At 36.4% G+C, this 17,029-nt stretch overlaps 2 protein-coding genes across 2 annotated transcripts; one reads left to right on the top strand and one right to left on the bottom strand.

Moving 5' to 3' along the window:
• Positions 1-3,668: 3,668 nt before the first annotated feature.
• Positions 3,669-6,386, top strand: LOC103322091 (uncharacterized). Its single transcript, XM_008223968.3, has 2 exons — positions 3,669-4,433; positions 6,103-6,386. The coding sequence occupies exons 1-2, from the start codon at positions 4,040-4,042 to the stop codon at positions 6,117-6,119; spliced, it is 411 nt and encodes a 136-aa protein (XP_008222190.2). The 5' UTR covers positions 3,669-4,039; the 3' UTR covers positions 6,120-6,386.
• Positions 6,387-10,091: 3,705 nt separating this feature from the next.
• Positions 10,092-10,679, bottom strand: LOC103322090 (uncharacterized). The gene has a single exon (XM_008223967.2). The coding sequence runs from the start codon at positions 10,533-10,535 to the stop codon at positions 10,326-10,328; it is 210 nt and encodes a 69-aa protein (XP_008222189.1). The 5' UTR covers positions 10,536-10,679; the 3' UTR covers positions 10,092-10,325.
• Between the last annotated feature and the right edge of the window lie 6,350 nt (positions 10,680-17,029).

The raw sequence follows: 17,029 nt of genomic DNA, 5'->3' as shown, positions 1-17,029 counted from the left end.
ATATGTGAGTCAAGAATGGTTTGGGTTTTGCTTCAATCTTCAAAACTCTTAAATTGTCTCATGTCATGGTTTCTAGCTCCGCTACCAGACGACGAGCTTGTAGCCACCTAAGTTATAATATCCATGCTTGCAATGTCATACTATTGCATACATTTACAGGTGGCATATATTCATATCCAAGAAGATGCATGAAAATCCATTATTGTTTAAATATTAGCACGTGAGACACAACAAAAACGTTTCACATCAAAGCTATAACTTTTCAATGCCTTGAAGAAGACAATGGAACAAATTTGTCAATCTATGCGGGCCCAACGTGAGCGTGAAATCGGTGAAGGACGATCATGTCGGGAATATAACCAAACTTCTCATTTGAAACTACAGATTAATTATTCATCATTCAAGGTAAAACTTTATAGGGATTAATAAATTATGGGAGATTTATTATTATACTCAATATAGGAGCTCAAATTATAAATAAAAATTATATATGAAATAGACTTTAGAAATACAAAAGCCCATTTACAACATAATAAAGAGACTTCGAACTTCCTATAAATTACAAAACTACTTTTCTTAAAACAAGCTCAACTCCAAAACTTCATTAAAAAAAACTCAAAACACTCAATAGGGTATCAAAGTAATTTAATAATTAAAATTAAATTCAATAAAGCTAGCTGTCCTTTTTTGGGTTTTTTTTTTTTTGGATTTGTTTATAGAAATTAAATTGTATATGGTTTATTTATATCACTAGTGTTAAAAATGAGTATATAACTAAATATCTCTTATATTAATTCTTCCTAGCTAGGTTTTAGAGTTTAATTAGTCAATTAGTTTTAATGAATTATTGAATTAGAGATTAATAAATTAAGTAATTGGTGCTAGTTGGTAGGTAGGTGGTATCGTGGTAGGAACATTTAGGGCACCCATGAATTTTTAGTATAAGTGCAATTTTGAAAGACTAAAAGTTTTATAAAAAAAATTATTAAAAAAAGACATATTATGAATCAATTTGAATTACATTCAAACTTACTTTGAAAGCTTAATCGATACAAAATTTTCTTCCTTGGCACAAGACTTGATTGATGAATCAATTTTTATGAAAGACTTAGAGTTCCCTCAAAATTTAAAAAAAGGAAGAACACAGACATGGTGATGCGTATGTAAAACAAGTTATGAATTTTCTGATCTTTTATAAGGAATTGGTGGTTGTGACGTAAAGAACTCTTTCTTTAAAACAAAAACAAAAAAGTCTCCTCATTTGACCAAAAAACAAGCAAAATATTCCTATTGCTGAAGGAATTCCTTTTTCGTCTATAGTATGGTTAATTTTTTTCCCCTAGACCAAAATGACGTCATTTTGGCAAGGAATTTTAAAAAATCATAATTATAAAAAAAATTAAAAAATAAAAGCTCGCATTGCACACTGCGAATAGCATAAAGTAGTGCATCAAATAAGGGTTCAAAGAGGACTTTTGTGAAACAGGTGGCGCTGGCGAAGGCAACATTCTGTCACATCTCATATCGGCTCTGCCAGTAGCATGATATTGTTCGCTTTGGGCCCCGCCTTTGTTTCTAGGAACTCAAGAGCAATTTCCCAAGGTGAGTCACCCATCCTAGATTGACTGGCCCAAACTCACTTAACTTTGTAGTTCCTATGACTCCAAAGCTAGTGAGCTCCTAAAAGACCTCGTGCTAAATGAAGATGGGTATGTACATATAAGGCACATCACCCCTCTCCATTGGTAGATGTGGAATGTTACAATTCTTGCACCTACAACTCCTACTCCGACAAAGAGAGGTGCAATTGCACCTCCTTCGCCTATGTAGGTCCACGTTTGTAAGGAACGGATCTAGGATTCCAAAATGGGGTTGGCTTTATTTACCTGGCGTACAAACCTACTAAGAAGATAGAAAACGATGATATGAGTGAATTTCGTTGATAATAAAAGAATTCCAAAGAATCTTTGATCTCTTAGGTTTTTTATGTTGACCTGACATTATAAAAGTATAACCTATTAAATAATATATACAAGACAACATGTCAGCAACTAATTAATTCATTAAATCTCACTGATTGATAATTCATTATTCATACAAGTAAGAACACCAAAATTATTATAATAGTTTTCTCTATTTCATGACAATCAAAGCCTTTGACTGGTTTTTTCATAGGAACTCGATGGCAAAATGTAATGGAAGTAATTCTTTTAGGTATAGTATGAAGAAAAGGAAAGCTAGTGATATGAATGTTTTTCCAAAAAATCTAAAAATAGTTGATCATGTGTTTATCAACTCATAATTGATGCAGAACATAATTAGTCCAAGGTAAAGTTTCCAATGTTTTCAAAAAGAAAAAGATAGTTTTCAATACCAATTAACATTAATTTCAAACTAATTGGGGAAAAAATTATTATGTTTACACTTTTGCCTTTGCAAAGATTTGCAAGTTAACCTCCTAGCTAGCAGAGGTGGCGCTAAATGTAATTTTGAGTTAAAGACAAGAAAAGTTACTTAGGCTATAGCATGTTCCTGGCTTTTGCTTGCAACTTTTTTTCAGTGAGGAAAGTGAAACTGCACCTCCTTAAGCCTTTATAAGTTCGCTACTGAATAAGAAATCATAATTAGATGTCAAAATTAACACCAATGCTATGAGTAAGAGTAATTACCGAAATACGATCATATGGTATAACACATCCACATGACATAAGTGAATATTGACGATGTATCCTAAAAACGAGAAATCTTAACTCTGTCATATAATCTAAATTATAACTCTGTCTACGTGTTTCAATTCCATACAACCATTTCTCCATCTCCAATTGGGATAGCCAATCTTTCCCGTCAGAAGATATTCAAGAACATGTGTTTTAAATTTTTTTAACCTATTCGAACATGACAAGTCTAATTATTTGTTAGATTCTTCCACTATGCTAGCTTCTCTTGGGATAAGCTAAAATAATGAATCACGACAAGGCATCATCGGCGACCATCAACTGTTAAATATTCAATATTTGCAGGCCCTGCAAATGCCACGTATCTGGATCAACTCAATTATATCTGTCCCCAAATTATTGGTGAATTACCTCATCTCATTAGCTCGCCTAATAATGAGTAAAACAATTAATTTCTCGATAATTTCATCAAATTTCTCGATAATTTCATCAAACTCTCACCTCATAAAAACAGATTATTTGTTTGTCACAATTTTACAAGACTATTTATATATTAATTAGTATGTAATTATAACTTTCTCCAAATTAAGCATCATCCGGCTAAAAACAATTTGACCGACCTTACGCATTTTCACAAATTATATCGATTTTTAGGGTTTTTCCTGTAAATTAATTATAAAAAGTATTTTACTTAAATTTTCTTTTAAAAAAAAGAAAAGGAAGAAGTAAAGAATAATATTCTTGACCAAAAAAGAAGAAGAATAATATTTGTTTTTTTTTATTTGCCAAAAAAGAATAATAATATTTGGAGGCGGTTGTTTGTGGGAGAAGATAAGGTCCCACGTCATCTGGTTCCCGCCCACTCATCACTGACTGCACTTCCACTCCAATCCACATCGCGTGTGCCACATGCGCACAGCTTTCGTGTCTTCCTATCCAAACTTCCCTTTGATCCCCTTTTTAGTTTTTGTATATTTTATTTCCGGATAAACCGCGCAAAGAGCTTCCATTTATAGCCGACTTTTCTTTTTCCCGATGTTCGTTTTTCATTTTCCTACGAACCAAACAGAAGATTTCCGAGAGAGAGAAAAGAAAAGAAAAGAAGAGAAAATCGGCTCTCAGAGATCTTGATAAAGAAACAAACAAACAAACCCCGGCCCCTCAAAACTCACCACCTGTATTATTACGAAGGTCAAGAAGAAAAGAGCCCAATCCAATCATACTATCGCTGTAGATAGACGTCTCCAATTTCTTTATCCATTTGCCTCGTCTCTAGCAAAATTCAGGAATTTCGATTTTCTCAAGAGTTTTAGGTTTTAAACATTGTTGACCTCAATACCGGAATTTTCTCGGGCAGAAAAAAGATGATGCGAAGGCAAGACCAGCAAGACCAGCAATCGAGGGTTTTCTACGAGCTATCGGCTCTGGTTCTCAACCTCCTCCGATCTCCTCCCACGCCGATTCAGTTCTCCGATCACTCACCGGTGGTGCCCTCGTCGCCGTCTTCATCGAGGCGGCCGCCTCCCGCGGCGACTCAGATTTCGCCGGCGGGGTTCGCCTCTCTGATGCTGGGGATTTCGATGGCTCTGATGCTCTGTGGATCGGTGACTTTCTTCATTGGTTTCATATTGATGCCTTGGGTTCTCGGATTGGTTATGGTCTTCTACGTGGCTGGAATCGTCTCCAGCCTCTCTGTTTTGGGAAAGTCGATTCTTTGTTACGCGTCGGCTCCGTCATCACCGCGAAAGGAGATTTCTGGTAGAGATTATAGCTTTGGCTTTTAATTATCTGTTTATTGATAGTAATTAATGTTTGTTTTGTCCTTTTCCTGGACCTGGAGTAATCTGTGTCTGGTTCCTTGGTTTATGGATTTTCTTTGCTGTCTGGAATCTTGGTATTCAATGGTTTGTCTGTTTTTCTTATTTATTATATCATTTGCTTCCATTTACTTCTTGAAAAGAACCAGGAAAACATGTATTTAAGATTAAATTTTTTAGTCAGAACAGAAAGTGGTAATATTTGGAATTATAATCAAATCAGTTAACATTTATTTAGAATAGCTCGTGATTGAGAAGAACTAAACAATTATATTTGCCATCATGTATCTCAGAAGGAAGTAACACCAACTACAACTTTAGCCTTACATTTTTCAGAGCACCGATCCATGTGTTGCATATGGCTCACCAAATAAAACTTTAGCATTCGGCCTTGCCCTTGGATCTGCCCTTCTTCATTGGAATTGTGTATTGTTATGATATTTTATCAAAGGAAAAGTAAGGATGAAGCAATTTTGTTTTCTTTCTTTTCTTCATGTATTCTTGATGCTTCTAATAGTCAGTAATAGGGGAGGTTTTGGATGGATTCTTTGGAGTTCTCATCTGTGTAGGGTTGTAGCCATGAAGCAGACTCAAAATTAGAAATAAAGCAATTGCGATGTAATGAATTTTGAAATTGCAATTACTTTCTATAATTGTTTCTTTCCCTAAATTCAATAATTATTGATGTGCTTGGCCAAAGTACCATGATTTGCACACATTTAACGTGCCACCTCTTTATTTTTCCTTATTTCCACTTTGATTGCCTCCACAATTGCGTCAAATTTCCAGCCTTTGATTACCTCCGCATATTATGTATCTTATATGCAAAATCTCATTGTCGAAAAACTTCAAAATTTTGTTTTTCCTCTTGAAAGTGAAGAAAAATGGGCATGTTTGTTTTATGTTTGATTGAATATTTGTCAAATTTCTTGTATATCATGATGTGGGGTTCCTTTTCCTTTGTGTGTAACTAGGAATAGTTTTTCGTTTATATTTCTGATCTGTTAATTTGGATTGTCCTACAATCTTGAAGTTCCTAGAACAGAAACAAACTGGAAGGTTTTGTTTTACTGCGTGAGGCTGCTCAGGAAGATAAACACTTCTGTTACTAGGATATATGCCAAAAGTGCTGGTTTGACATTTGAGTGGATTGAGAGAACAAATTCTTAGATTAGATTAAGTTAGAACTCTGCTTGGATCGAAAGTAGCTCCAATTAGCTGAGCATTAAGAGTTCTGGCTTGGTGATTTGATGTTTAGGTATTGAAAGTGATATATGGCGGATATTTAGTTGGGGATATATTCTCTGATCAAGTCAATCCAGGAAAGATGCTGGGAGGGTAAGGCCTATAGTCGCATGTTTGACATATATTTGTTTCTGGGCCATCTGGGCCATCATCCCTGATCTTTCTCTTAGTCAATCAGATGCATTTTCCCATGCCACAAGGTTAATAGTGTACTTGGGGTATCTGTCCTTCCGTTCCTTATGCACAGGAAGTATTGTTTGCTGTCTTGGTTGGTACTTCTAGTTGGAAATTTCATTTAAAATGTAAAGTAATCATGCTGGGAAGATTGTTTAATAACCATCTGTATAAATTTTCTATTGCTGCAGCATGGAAGTTATTGTGAAGAAGAGGAGGGTGGTTCAAGAGAGTGGAAATGTTCATTGGAGGAGGATGGAGCAGCACAAATGTCCTGGTGTGGGGTGTGCTGCATATAGCGATGTATAGGGCAAGGCCGAAATTAATCGAGAGGGCTTCTTGAAGTATTGATGCATGAACAGTAGATAAAATGTTTATTAATGTTCTACTGAATATGTGGAAGTGGCTTCTAATAGTGAATTGTTGAAGGATGATGTTAAAGTACTTCCAACCAATGAATTCCCACTTTTGAGGAGATGGAGGGGATGTTGCTTGCTGAGCCTCTTTTAATTCTATTTTGCTGTTGTGCCGTACATATCATATCTCTTGTTCTCAAATTTGTAAAAGTCATATGGCTCAGCTGGTTACATTATTTTGTGCTTTTCTTAAGAAAAATATAAGAAAGTAAATTTAAGTTTTAGCCATAAAAAATCTTTCACTTTTGGAAAAAACCAAAGTTTTTCGAAAAATATTTTAACTTTCAAATTAGAGACATACAAATATAAAGAATTCTTTAAAAATTTAAAAATAAATAAAGGGTAATGTTGTCCATTTTGTCCCGGTTATTGTTCATTTCCTTTCCCCTATCGAAAGAAACACTGTAGCCTGTAAGACAGGTCTTGTTTTAGGTTTTTCAACGAATAGGTTGGTAATTGACTTTTGGGATAGGGATGTTGAGTGTCCTGATCTCAACGTGCACTTTTGTCTTTTTCGTTTCTAATTTCAAACGAATAGATATGGATGGCTTCACTTTCAGGGCCAGCAAAGCAACCCATCCAGGTGGGGATGAAAAGGCATGGGATTGATTCTCTAGAAATCGTCGTCTCCATAACCAATTATTTTGGTCTAAATGTCGTTTTTGGAGAGAGAGAGAGAGAGAGAGAGAGAGGCAATAGTACAACCCTAAACAAGTAACGTCGTTTTAGGGGAGGGGGCATTAGAATTCGAGGTAAAACACCAGCATGAACACTTTGCATACCATCCTAAATAATTCAAGATGATGATGTAACTTAAAGAAAAATTGATTGTTTGGCAAGTGGAAAGCAAAAGCGTGCAGCGATGTTCAACTGAAAAAGTCAGTTGAGTGAAGTGGAGTACCAAATGGAGGATAAAATTGCGTAGGAAATTGTCAAAAAATACTAAGTAGATGGCATCAAACTATGCTAGATGTTTTAAAGATATTCGGTAAGCATGTCTGACTGAATTAGATTTGATTGGCTTCTTTACCCTACAATAGTTGGAACACCTCATTGGCCATTGGGTCAATTGAGCTTAAGTATGAGGTAAAGAGGCAAATAGTCTTGTACGTGCCAAAAGTGTTTGTGGGCTTCTGGAGAACATTGCCATGCTCCAGATTTTTTGCAGACTATATTTTAGTTGCAATGTGTTGCTTGTTGGTTAAAAAAGGCTAGTTTGGGCTCAATGCTGACGTTTTCTCTATATGCATTAGGCGTGTCATTACTAGTGCTTTACTCTTCTAGTGGGAAGAGAAGATGAATGACTAGATAATGTGAAGATGGTGTTGCACTCGTTGATCTTAACCTTTGTTAATAGCTCAGATTATCTCTACAAGCCGAGCCCATCAAAGGACGCCATGTGGCCACGACAGACCAGGTTGCTTGCACACCGACCAGTCGAATACGATGAAATAGATTGGACCGGTGGTCGGGTGTTTTAGTACTTACCCGATCACCAGGGTGCTCTATTCCAACCAAAGTGCATGAATGATCGGCAAGCCTAACCTAACCCTTGCCAAATTGATTACTACTGCCCTTGAGATGGATAGACCTGACAACCAAGAAGGAGTTAATGCACATCCCATCCTCAAGCAGGTGTCGCTTTACCCTTCGATCTCTAAGAAAACAAGTTGGTGATAGAAAGAGAACATTTAATACACATCTCATCCTTGTTTACCTATCACTTCGCCACCTAGATCCTGTCACAAAGTAGGGTGATCAAAAACAAAAATTAAATGTGATTCAAACTTAGGGAAATAAAGAAAAGATCTATCCCATAAAATATCTGGGTCTCTCATTTTGCCCCCTATAAATACCCCTCACCTATCTCTGGACAAAGGTAATAAATATTCTCACTTGTGGAAACCCTATATCCATTTCTCTCCAGTTCAAGTTAGCTTCGACTTAACCATTCGGAGGGTCAACTAGGATCAACCTCAGTCCATCCTTATTCTGATATTGTTCCAAGTGTGCAGATCTTCCTTAGGAGATTACTCATTTACGTGGGTAAACAAGAGCTTAGGTTCTAGCCTAGGGCCCAAGTCTCCTATACGAGAAGGATACGTGGTTTACAACCTCTAACCAAATTCATTATGCTCCAAATGGGGAATCTGGCTTGGATAAGTTCTTTTCAATGCTTTAATTAAGAGGACTTCAACATTTCACTTGCTATGGAATAGAACTTGGAAGAAATAACAACTTTAAACTAATAGCGGACATAAAGTACAATACAATACAAGTTCATAGATAAAAGTGTCTGAAAGACATAATATTATTACAAGAAAGTAAACGTAAATCCATGTGGACCTAAATACACTTAATTCACACAATAAGTAGTCTAACATAGCCTAAGGGAACCTTATTGAATAGAAAGAGCACTCCTCGGACACCACTGTAATCTATTTGAGACAATACAATGAGTCCGATGAAGGTTGTTCGCATTATCTGCAATGCTCAAAAAGGCTTGTAGATACAAATTTGGTCTTAGATAAGCTAGAACAAGTAGTTCACTTATAAAATCATACCAAGCACTGATGTTGGTAGAGCATTAAGGCAAACAATAGCAACGTAATTACAATCAGGGGTTGTCAACTGGGAATTAGATAAAGTATGTGTTTGGGAAAAGAAGAGAATTCCAATGAGGAGTTGTCAACTAGGAACTCAAGATTAGGAGAGGATTTGATTCAAGTCTTGGCCTTTGGTCTATTATGAGACGCATTAGACAAGTTGTTTGAGTTGAGTGTATTTGAAGTTTGTTCAAATAAGTTGTTTGTTTTTTAGAGAGATTGGTTGTCCCTTGAATCAAATCTCTTTCGGTTGTTTATAACCTTTTTAGTTCCTTGGTTTTGTACGCTTGGCAAGGAGTGTTCAGACTAAGTACCGGTTTTTTCCCTGCAAGTGAGTTTGGCAAACCTCTGATTTTTTCTTAGTTCTTGTGATTTAGCTGGTTTAAGCAAGTTGGCGCAGCTAATCTTCACGGTTCAAATCACATTTAATGCGGTTGTCATGCCTTCCTTATGCCGTTTGACTTTCCATCAGTTGTCGAGGTCAACTTTGAGTTCAAAATTGGATGTTCACGCCTTTAACCAAATAAAAGCAACGGTCTTGTGGGATTAGCTAAAAATCTTTAAATAAACAAATCCTCTGATCTTTGTTTATTTGACCCAATAATTTTTTTTTTGGTAACCAATTATGAAACACTACATATTGACAGAAACCTTGATTTTTATTTTAATTCATAAATTAACATTGTCTGTTAAATTTATGAGTTTTAAGAAAATAAATAAACTTATTATTTTGGAGGATTCAATCATTATTTGTTTTTAACAGTTTGGCATTATAGACATGAATTGATTTCTATAATCTTTATCGAACATACTTTATCCGATGACTCCTAGTCTTTTCTGGTTGAATAATCGTTGGCCAATGTTTCTTTAACATCCAGCGCTGTCCGATGGGCTTTTGGGCCTTTGGACATGAATTTGTTAAGTGTTGGCCATTTTATTGCTGGTTTTGATAATTGGGCTTTGATTGACTAACCACAAAATCAGCCCACTGATGGTAGAAATTTTTTTTTTTTTGGTCTGAATTGATGGTAGAAATTAGGTTGTGCTAATTTTGGTACCAACAAGTGTTTTGTTTTCCATGCTATACATAATATGTATACGGACGCTTATGAACAAAAGTGCTTTCTAATACATAAACATTTCCAAACTAGCAATAAATTATAAAACACAATTTCTATTTTGATAAACATAAAATATGATCCCATTGATTAACCCTTATTTGTTTCATTGCTTCATCTTCTAAAAAACTAGAATTCCACACGGTGTTGAAAACAAACAAAACAATCTGAACAAGTCAAAGCAGCGGTAAAATCCTGTCAAACAAGCATTAAAAAAATGAAAATGGGAAAGCAAATCCTAAAACCAAATCGGTAGCTAAATAGGCATATGGTCTCATCCAGTGTAGATGTGAACGCCAACAGCGATGAGGAAGATGGTGAGGAGGCCAAAGAAGATGATGGTGTGGACGAGGATGGAAATCCCACTGGTATGCATGCCCCCGAACTCCACCACTCTTCCCCTCCCGGGCAGCTGGAACAACAGCCCTGGACTTAGCAGCACGAACAGCACCACTGCTATCACCACCGGCCCCCAATCCGCCATTGTTATCTTCTTCTTCTTACTTTCGTTTACTTCTCTGGGTTTGTGTTTCGACTGTCACCAAGATTTTCTGTGCGCCCTTCTTTTAAAAGGGAAGGAAGAAAAGAATCAAAGAGTAATTGAGCAACTCAAGAAAGGAATGACCAAAAGAAGGAGAATCAGTGTGGAAGAAGAAATCTTCTGCCAGCTTATCTTTTATATATATATATATATATATATATATATATATAGCAAACTGCTTAATATAAGACCTCAACTTTTGTTTATTTCTTAAGATTGATTGAGGCGGGTGCCTTGTGGAGGATGCTAATTAGACACATGGGAATGGAGCAACGTCATGAACAAAACCCTTTTTAACAGGTGTGCTATATGATCTTCCTTCTTAATCCTTTTGATTATGACACCCTAATATCATATACAAGTTAATCATATTCTCTACTTTAATTAATTCCTTGTCTTCACTCACAAGTCTCTTCTTCAGTGTTCACTGAACAATTAAAGAACCAATTATAGCCCTCAAAATTCCTGCAGAGTTCCAATTAGTCCCTTCATTTTTTTTTTCTTTTGCTCTCTTCCTCCGTTTCATTGCACCCAATTCTAACTACCTTTTGACCCAAACACGAGAAATTATAAAATACTACAGTAGTATGATCATGTAGTACATTTTTTACACCTGTTATATATTTACCTTTATTTACTATTAGGGATATGTCAATCTCAGTATTTGGTATTATATATTTGTGGATAGATGGGTAATTTTTGAAACTATGAGATGAGAAGAATATCATCATTCTGCAAGTTCTGCAAGATTCACATGATGTAGGTGTAGGGGCTTTTTCGTTCCGGCAGTTACTACGGGCCTGGGCTACCGTAAAGGGCAAATTGATGAAATTGTCCCCTTTATATGAGTTCGAAGATCAAGCCCCAAAAATACTTCGAAATGACAGAGATGCCTTAGGAAACACCTTGGTTACCTTCACCAATGAAAATAACAACAGCTCTTACGTATGATTTCTTGATGCTTACAGATAAATTTTCTAGCTTGGCATGAGAGGCTTGTGGCATGGAAGCAAATTCAGCATGAGTTTAGCATCAAAAAGGAAAATATGGCTTCCTAGGGAGAAAGGGGAGTGTTTAAGGTGAGGAAGAAGAGGTTTGCAAGCTGATTTGGCTAAGAAGAGAGAAAGAAAGAACCATGTTCATCCGGCAGCTTGTCAGATGTGCAAGTAGTCTGCCAGAAGAAGAAAATGGAGAATGAGGGTGAATAGTGCACGAGATTGCTGGGTTTTTGCAGGTAAGAGAGGAAGCTTGCTCTTTATGTGTGGGTTGATTTCGTTGGGTAGAAGAGGCCTCATTTTATAGCCGTTGGAAACCATCACTTCCCAAGAAACCCTAATGGCTTCTACCCATTTTGGCCAAGCGTTTCCCTTCCTTTCTCATCTCCTCCCTTGACTTTTCCTATCTTGGTGAAATTTCATCTGCCTATTTGTACAAAATCAGAGATTTTTGGGAACTTAAGGCCCCCTTTCCATTGTTTTGGGAGACTTCCATTCATCATCTCCTTCCTTTCTTTCTTTCTTTTTACCATGGCCAGGTCTAATGAGGGAAGGAATTGGGGTATGTATGTTGGTTCGAAGAGTGCTTATCTTCCTGGCAGCTTGCACGTTAATATCCCTTGGTTCTTCGGGTGTTTTGTGCTTGAAAATTGTTCCTTCTCATGTGCTGGAGCCTTCCAGCAGCTCTGCATATATGGACATCTTGCTCCCTTCGTGGCTTCTGTTTTTTCAGCAAGGGGTTGATGCTTTTGCTGCTTCTCATTTCTAATTGTATGGGCATTCTAAGATAATGGATGAGTTTGTCAAAATAAATGGACTAACCTCAACAAGTGTTGGACTATTTTTGTTGAGGTATTGGGCTAATTTGGTTAAGCTAATGAGTTATTTCCTCTTTTGTGTTCACCCATATGTTTGGGCTTAAAAAATGAGCTTGAATCCCGAGGCTCCCAAGCAACCAGAGACTTCCATTTCTCGGCCCATCAATGGGCCTCATGTAGATTTATTACAATATATACCATAACCCACTCAAGCAAGCCCCGGGCATTTGAGTGGCTTGTGCCCACTTAAGCTTGTAATGTGGAATGTTGCTTATTTGTTTGGCATGGCATGTGTGCAAGCGCATATGATGAACTTTCATGTGCCGAAATCGGGTTTCTTCTAGGTAAGGTATGGCATTGGGCCTAACCGTGAATTTTTTGGACCTCAAACAGTAGGCTATTAGACACACTGTTTTAATTGAAACAATATTGAACCCACATTTTGAATTTGTATTAATTTTTGTGCCCATCCAATCCAATCCAACTCTATGAAAAACTAGTGGTTGGTTATGGATCATCATCAACATTTCTAGATTGTCTGCAATTGACTTGGGTGATTCTCTAACTCTCTTTCATCACAGTGTTGCTTTTACCTAAGTAAGATGAACTTGGTCCAATAATACACACACACACACACACACACACACACACACACACACACACACACACACACACACACACACACACACACACACACACACACACACACACACACACACACACACACACACACACACACACACACACACACACACACACACAGAGGGCTTCTGTTGAGGGATCCCTCAAATAAGCTTATTCAAGGGATACTCTTGTAGGGCCCAACATGCATTATATTTCAATGATCCAAACCATCTAGTTTTAGATAATCCCTCAAAGATTATCTATACAAAAAACCACTTGAATCCAAAACCATTTGATCACTCATTTAAATGCTTGTTATTATAGTATTTTCTTGAATAACCATATGTGTCTATTTTGTTGGTCTCAATTAGACACCTTATTAATTTTCAATTTACATGATTTTTTGCCAGGATAATCTATGAATGAAGATTTAAAATATAGAAGGTTTGGATTGTCAGGAAAAAAAAAAATTGTACGGGAAAATGGCGTCCCTCAAATAAAATTATTTGACAAATCTCTCAATAAAATGGGATTGTATATATATATATATATATATATAATTGCCTCGGAGAATATGATTGAAGCATCTTAAAGCAGCCACCTGCTTTCTCGTGTCTCTACAGTCATTATTCCTCGTCACTTCAGCAAAAGTTGCCTCAGCAAAAGCATAAAAGAAAAGTTATTCCTTCTGAAAAAGACAAAATTGAAAGTTGAATTGGTTCTTTCTCGTGCCTCTACAGTGGAAATAACCATAGTTGCTTTTTGGTTACTATAGTTACTTAACCATATTTGCTTTTTGGTTACTATAGTTACTTAACCATAGTTGTTTCTTTCTATTTAAGCTGGCCTTGGCCTCAATTGTAAGCATGTTACAATTTACAATTCAGTTTTTTTTAAAGATTCTCTCTAAACAATTTAGAGAAATCATCTTTGTAAACAATAAGTGTTCTTGTATCCGAAGAGACTTCAGCAGTTGCTATATGAAACTCTTGTGAGTATAAATAAAGTTGTTATTTTCAATTATCTCTATTTTGAGTAATTTCATATAAGCATTATTTTATTTGCATTGTTCTTTCTCTTCATTACTATCTCCTTATTCCCTTGTTTTGGTATCAGAGCCGTAAAAGTTACGGTCTTTGTCTAAGTCCACTACTCATCCCCGTCCAAGTGGCTGGTTTAAGTTTCTGAGTAGAGGTTCTTCAGTTTCTTCTCATCTTCCCTTTTATTCTTTGAGTTATTTGTTGATCTTTCTTTAAGGTCTGACCCGTGAGTCCTTTTTCCAAACAGTAAGTCCCCAGGGTAGAGGGCCTGAGCGGTGGACAGGAGACAGAAAACTAAGAAAGGTTACTAAGTTTCTTGTAGGGTAAACGGTCAGTTTAGGAAGCCCTTGTTTATCTTCTTCCTCAGAAACAAAATCCAAACACTTGAGCAGCCATGAGTCATTTATTGAGGACAAATTCTTGTAGTTTGAGCAGTTCTAAAACCAGTATAAGCTGACTCCTAGAGATAGTTAATGAAGAACAATTTGAATATGACTCTAGTAGTAAAGAACAGTTAGATTTTAGAGATTGGAATATACCTAAAGTCCCGAGTCAAAAAATATATAAGAAACATTGGTTGCCTTCTAGTTTTAATAGCACAACTCATGTTAAAACAGTTGAACAAGTGTATGCCTTGAGTAAAGAACATGAAACCTGCCAGTTGCTTAATCTTGAATCAATTAAGAAGCATAAAAATGATGGTAATAACTTTCTGCATATTGGTTCAGTTCAAGTTGTAGTTAAGCCCCTAACCAGATTAGGATTAAAAGCTTCTATTCTTCTTTGTTTGCGTGACGCTAGATTTACTGAATTCAAGTGACAGCACCTTAGGAGTGATTGAGTCCAGTTTATGTAATGGCCTAGTACATTTTGATTGTTATCCAGATTTCACTGTAAGTCTTAGTGATCCTCATATACTAAGAACTTTAACTCTGAACATTAAGACTGAAGGTTATAATGTCCTCCCAATAACCCAACCTTTAGCCTTGGTTTACAGAATTTATTACAAAGTTACAGGCACTAATATGAATTTCCAAGCTCTTAATAAAAGCCCAAACGACCAAACTATTTTAATCCAAAGTCATACAGCAGATGCCCATATCCAAGTTCCTTAGACCATTAAGTGGTCAGAAGTTGCCCTTCCAAAAGATTGGACCCTAGTCACCGAGAGCCAACCAGTTCCAATACAGCGTAGTCTAAATAATTTAGATTATATCCAACAGTATCTAGATTGTATAGTAAAAATTAGATTTGAAAATCAGCCCTTGAAGAAGTCTAATGTCCAGTTACAACAGTTGCCGACCCCTGGTCAATCTCAAAGGTATGCTCCTGCTAGGCGCTCTTTTGCAGCCTCGTCCTCCACTCTAGAACGAGACCTAGAGTTAGAAAATGCCATGATTGATTTCAAACTTGAGTCCCTGAGAAAATCCTCTCAAGTAAACCAACCTTGTTATGGCAAGGTACCAATCCAAGATGACAAGTCCGATTCACCTGAGTCACCTACACAATCTGACTTCCTAGTTGAAAATTTTGCAGCAATTGATAATCAACTTAGAACCCTTAATAAAAAATTTGAGATTAATTGGAAACACTTAAATCATCATCTCAAGACCCCGGAAAATCAGCATAGGAGAAATAGTTATCACCAAGCTTACCCTAATAGTGAAAGCCGTCAAAAAATCTTTAATGAATGGAAAGATTATATGCAATCAGCCAAAGTCGAAATTTTATATCTTGATTTTATTGAAAGCCGATACATGTCTAATGAGTTAAAAACTCTAACTAAAGAAAAGTGGAAAATGGTAGACAAAACAGAAGTTGAAGCTAGTCATCCCCCAGTTGACACCATAGTCATCAATCATAAGAATACACATATTCCTGTTAGCCCCTTTAAAGCCTTTGAAAGCAATGATACTAGTAGAAGACTAATTGAGCAAAATAATTATACCAATCAGAGTCTAATTGTCATAGGGAAACAACTGGATGCAATTGAAACTAAGATTGACAAGATAAGTCCCCCAGAAACTAAGTTTAAACCAAAAATTGAAAAACCAATAGCTCAGTTCCAGGATCTTAAGTCAAGCCCCACACTTAAGATTAAACCTACAATAAAGAAAATTGAAGAAATGTTAGAACAGTTGACCTCAAGTGAAGCTGAAAAATCTGGTCTTAAAACACTAGATTCTTTTGCAACGACAAACCCCTTTGAGTCTGAACCTGAGACAACAGAATCCGAAACTAGTAATATTTTAAAAATAGAAAATGGTTTCAAAAACCTGGAAGTCCAAGTTGAACCCAAAATCAAAAGATTAAATAGATGTTTGCCCGTTTTGCGTTTACTCCTGTGATGGAAGGGCAAAGTTCCCCACTGCCTTGAGAACCATAGACTGGTCAACAAGTCACTTTCTTTGGTGTCTGCGTGCTGCTAGTAATAAAAATTCTATGCGACTTAGTTTGGAATAGATAACTTGCGCCCCAAGTTCTGATTTTTGCAAACAAACAATTGTGAATTTGGGTGAGGAATATCTCCCAAGTAAGTTCTTTTCTTTCCTCAGACTGGTGAGGACTTTAACAATTTATATCAGTATAAAGAGGTTGTTCGGCGAGAATGGTTGATGGAATTTAAAGCTGTTTTTAAGCGAGCGCCTTTTACAAAGCTATGTGATAAATACTCATGCTAGAGATGAAGAATCTGATTGGAACTCCATTTACGCGAGATGGAAGGTTACATTCAGGCTTTAATTTGGGAAATGTCCGCTGAACTGTCATTCTGGAATATTGACAACTCGATTGCTAAGCTTCAACTATAAATCGATACAAGGTTAGTGCAGCGAGCTTCAATGTACTTTAAGCTTTGTGAAGCTCTTGAGTGGCGAAGCTGCGGCTTCTTGATCATAAGCAGTAGTATTCTCGAGGACTTGATGGGCTAGAGAATGAAATTTATTGAGGTTTTCACGTTT

Source organism: Prunus mume, linkage group LG2, assembly GCF_029339155.1.
Source record: "Prunus mume cultivar Tortuosa linkage group LG2, ASM2933915v1, whole genome shotgun sequence".
In the NCBI taxonomy this organism is placed as follows: domain Eukaryota; kingdom Viridiplantae; phylum Streptophyta; class Magnoliopsida; order Rosales; family Rosaceae; genus Prunus; species Prunus mume.
The sequence above is the reverse complement of the archived record's forward strand: the minus strand, read 5'-3'. Positions and strand labels throughout refer to the sequence as shown.

What these genes read in the sequence shown, in the direction of transcription:
- LOC103322091 (XM_008223968.3), top strand. Translation starts at nt 4,040, where the DNA reads ATGATGCGAAGGCAAGACCAGCAAGACCAGCAATCGAGGGTTTTCTAC.
- LOC103322090 (XM_008223967.2), bottom strand. Translation starts at nt 10,535, where the DNA reads ATGGCGGATTGGGGGCCGGTGGTGATAGCAGTGGTGCTGTTCGTGCTG.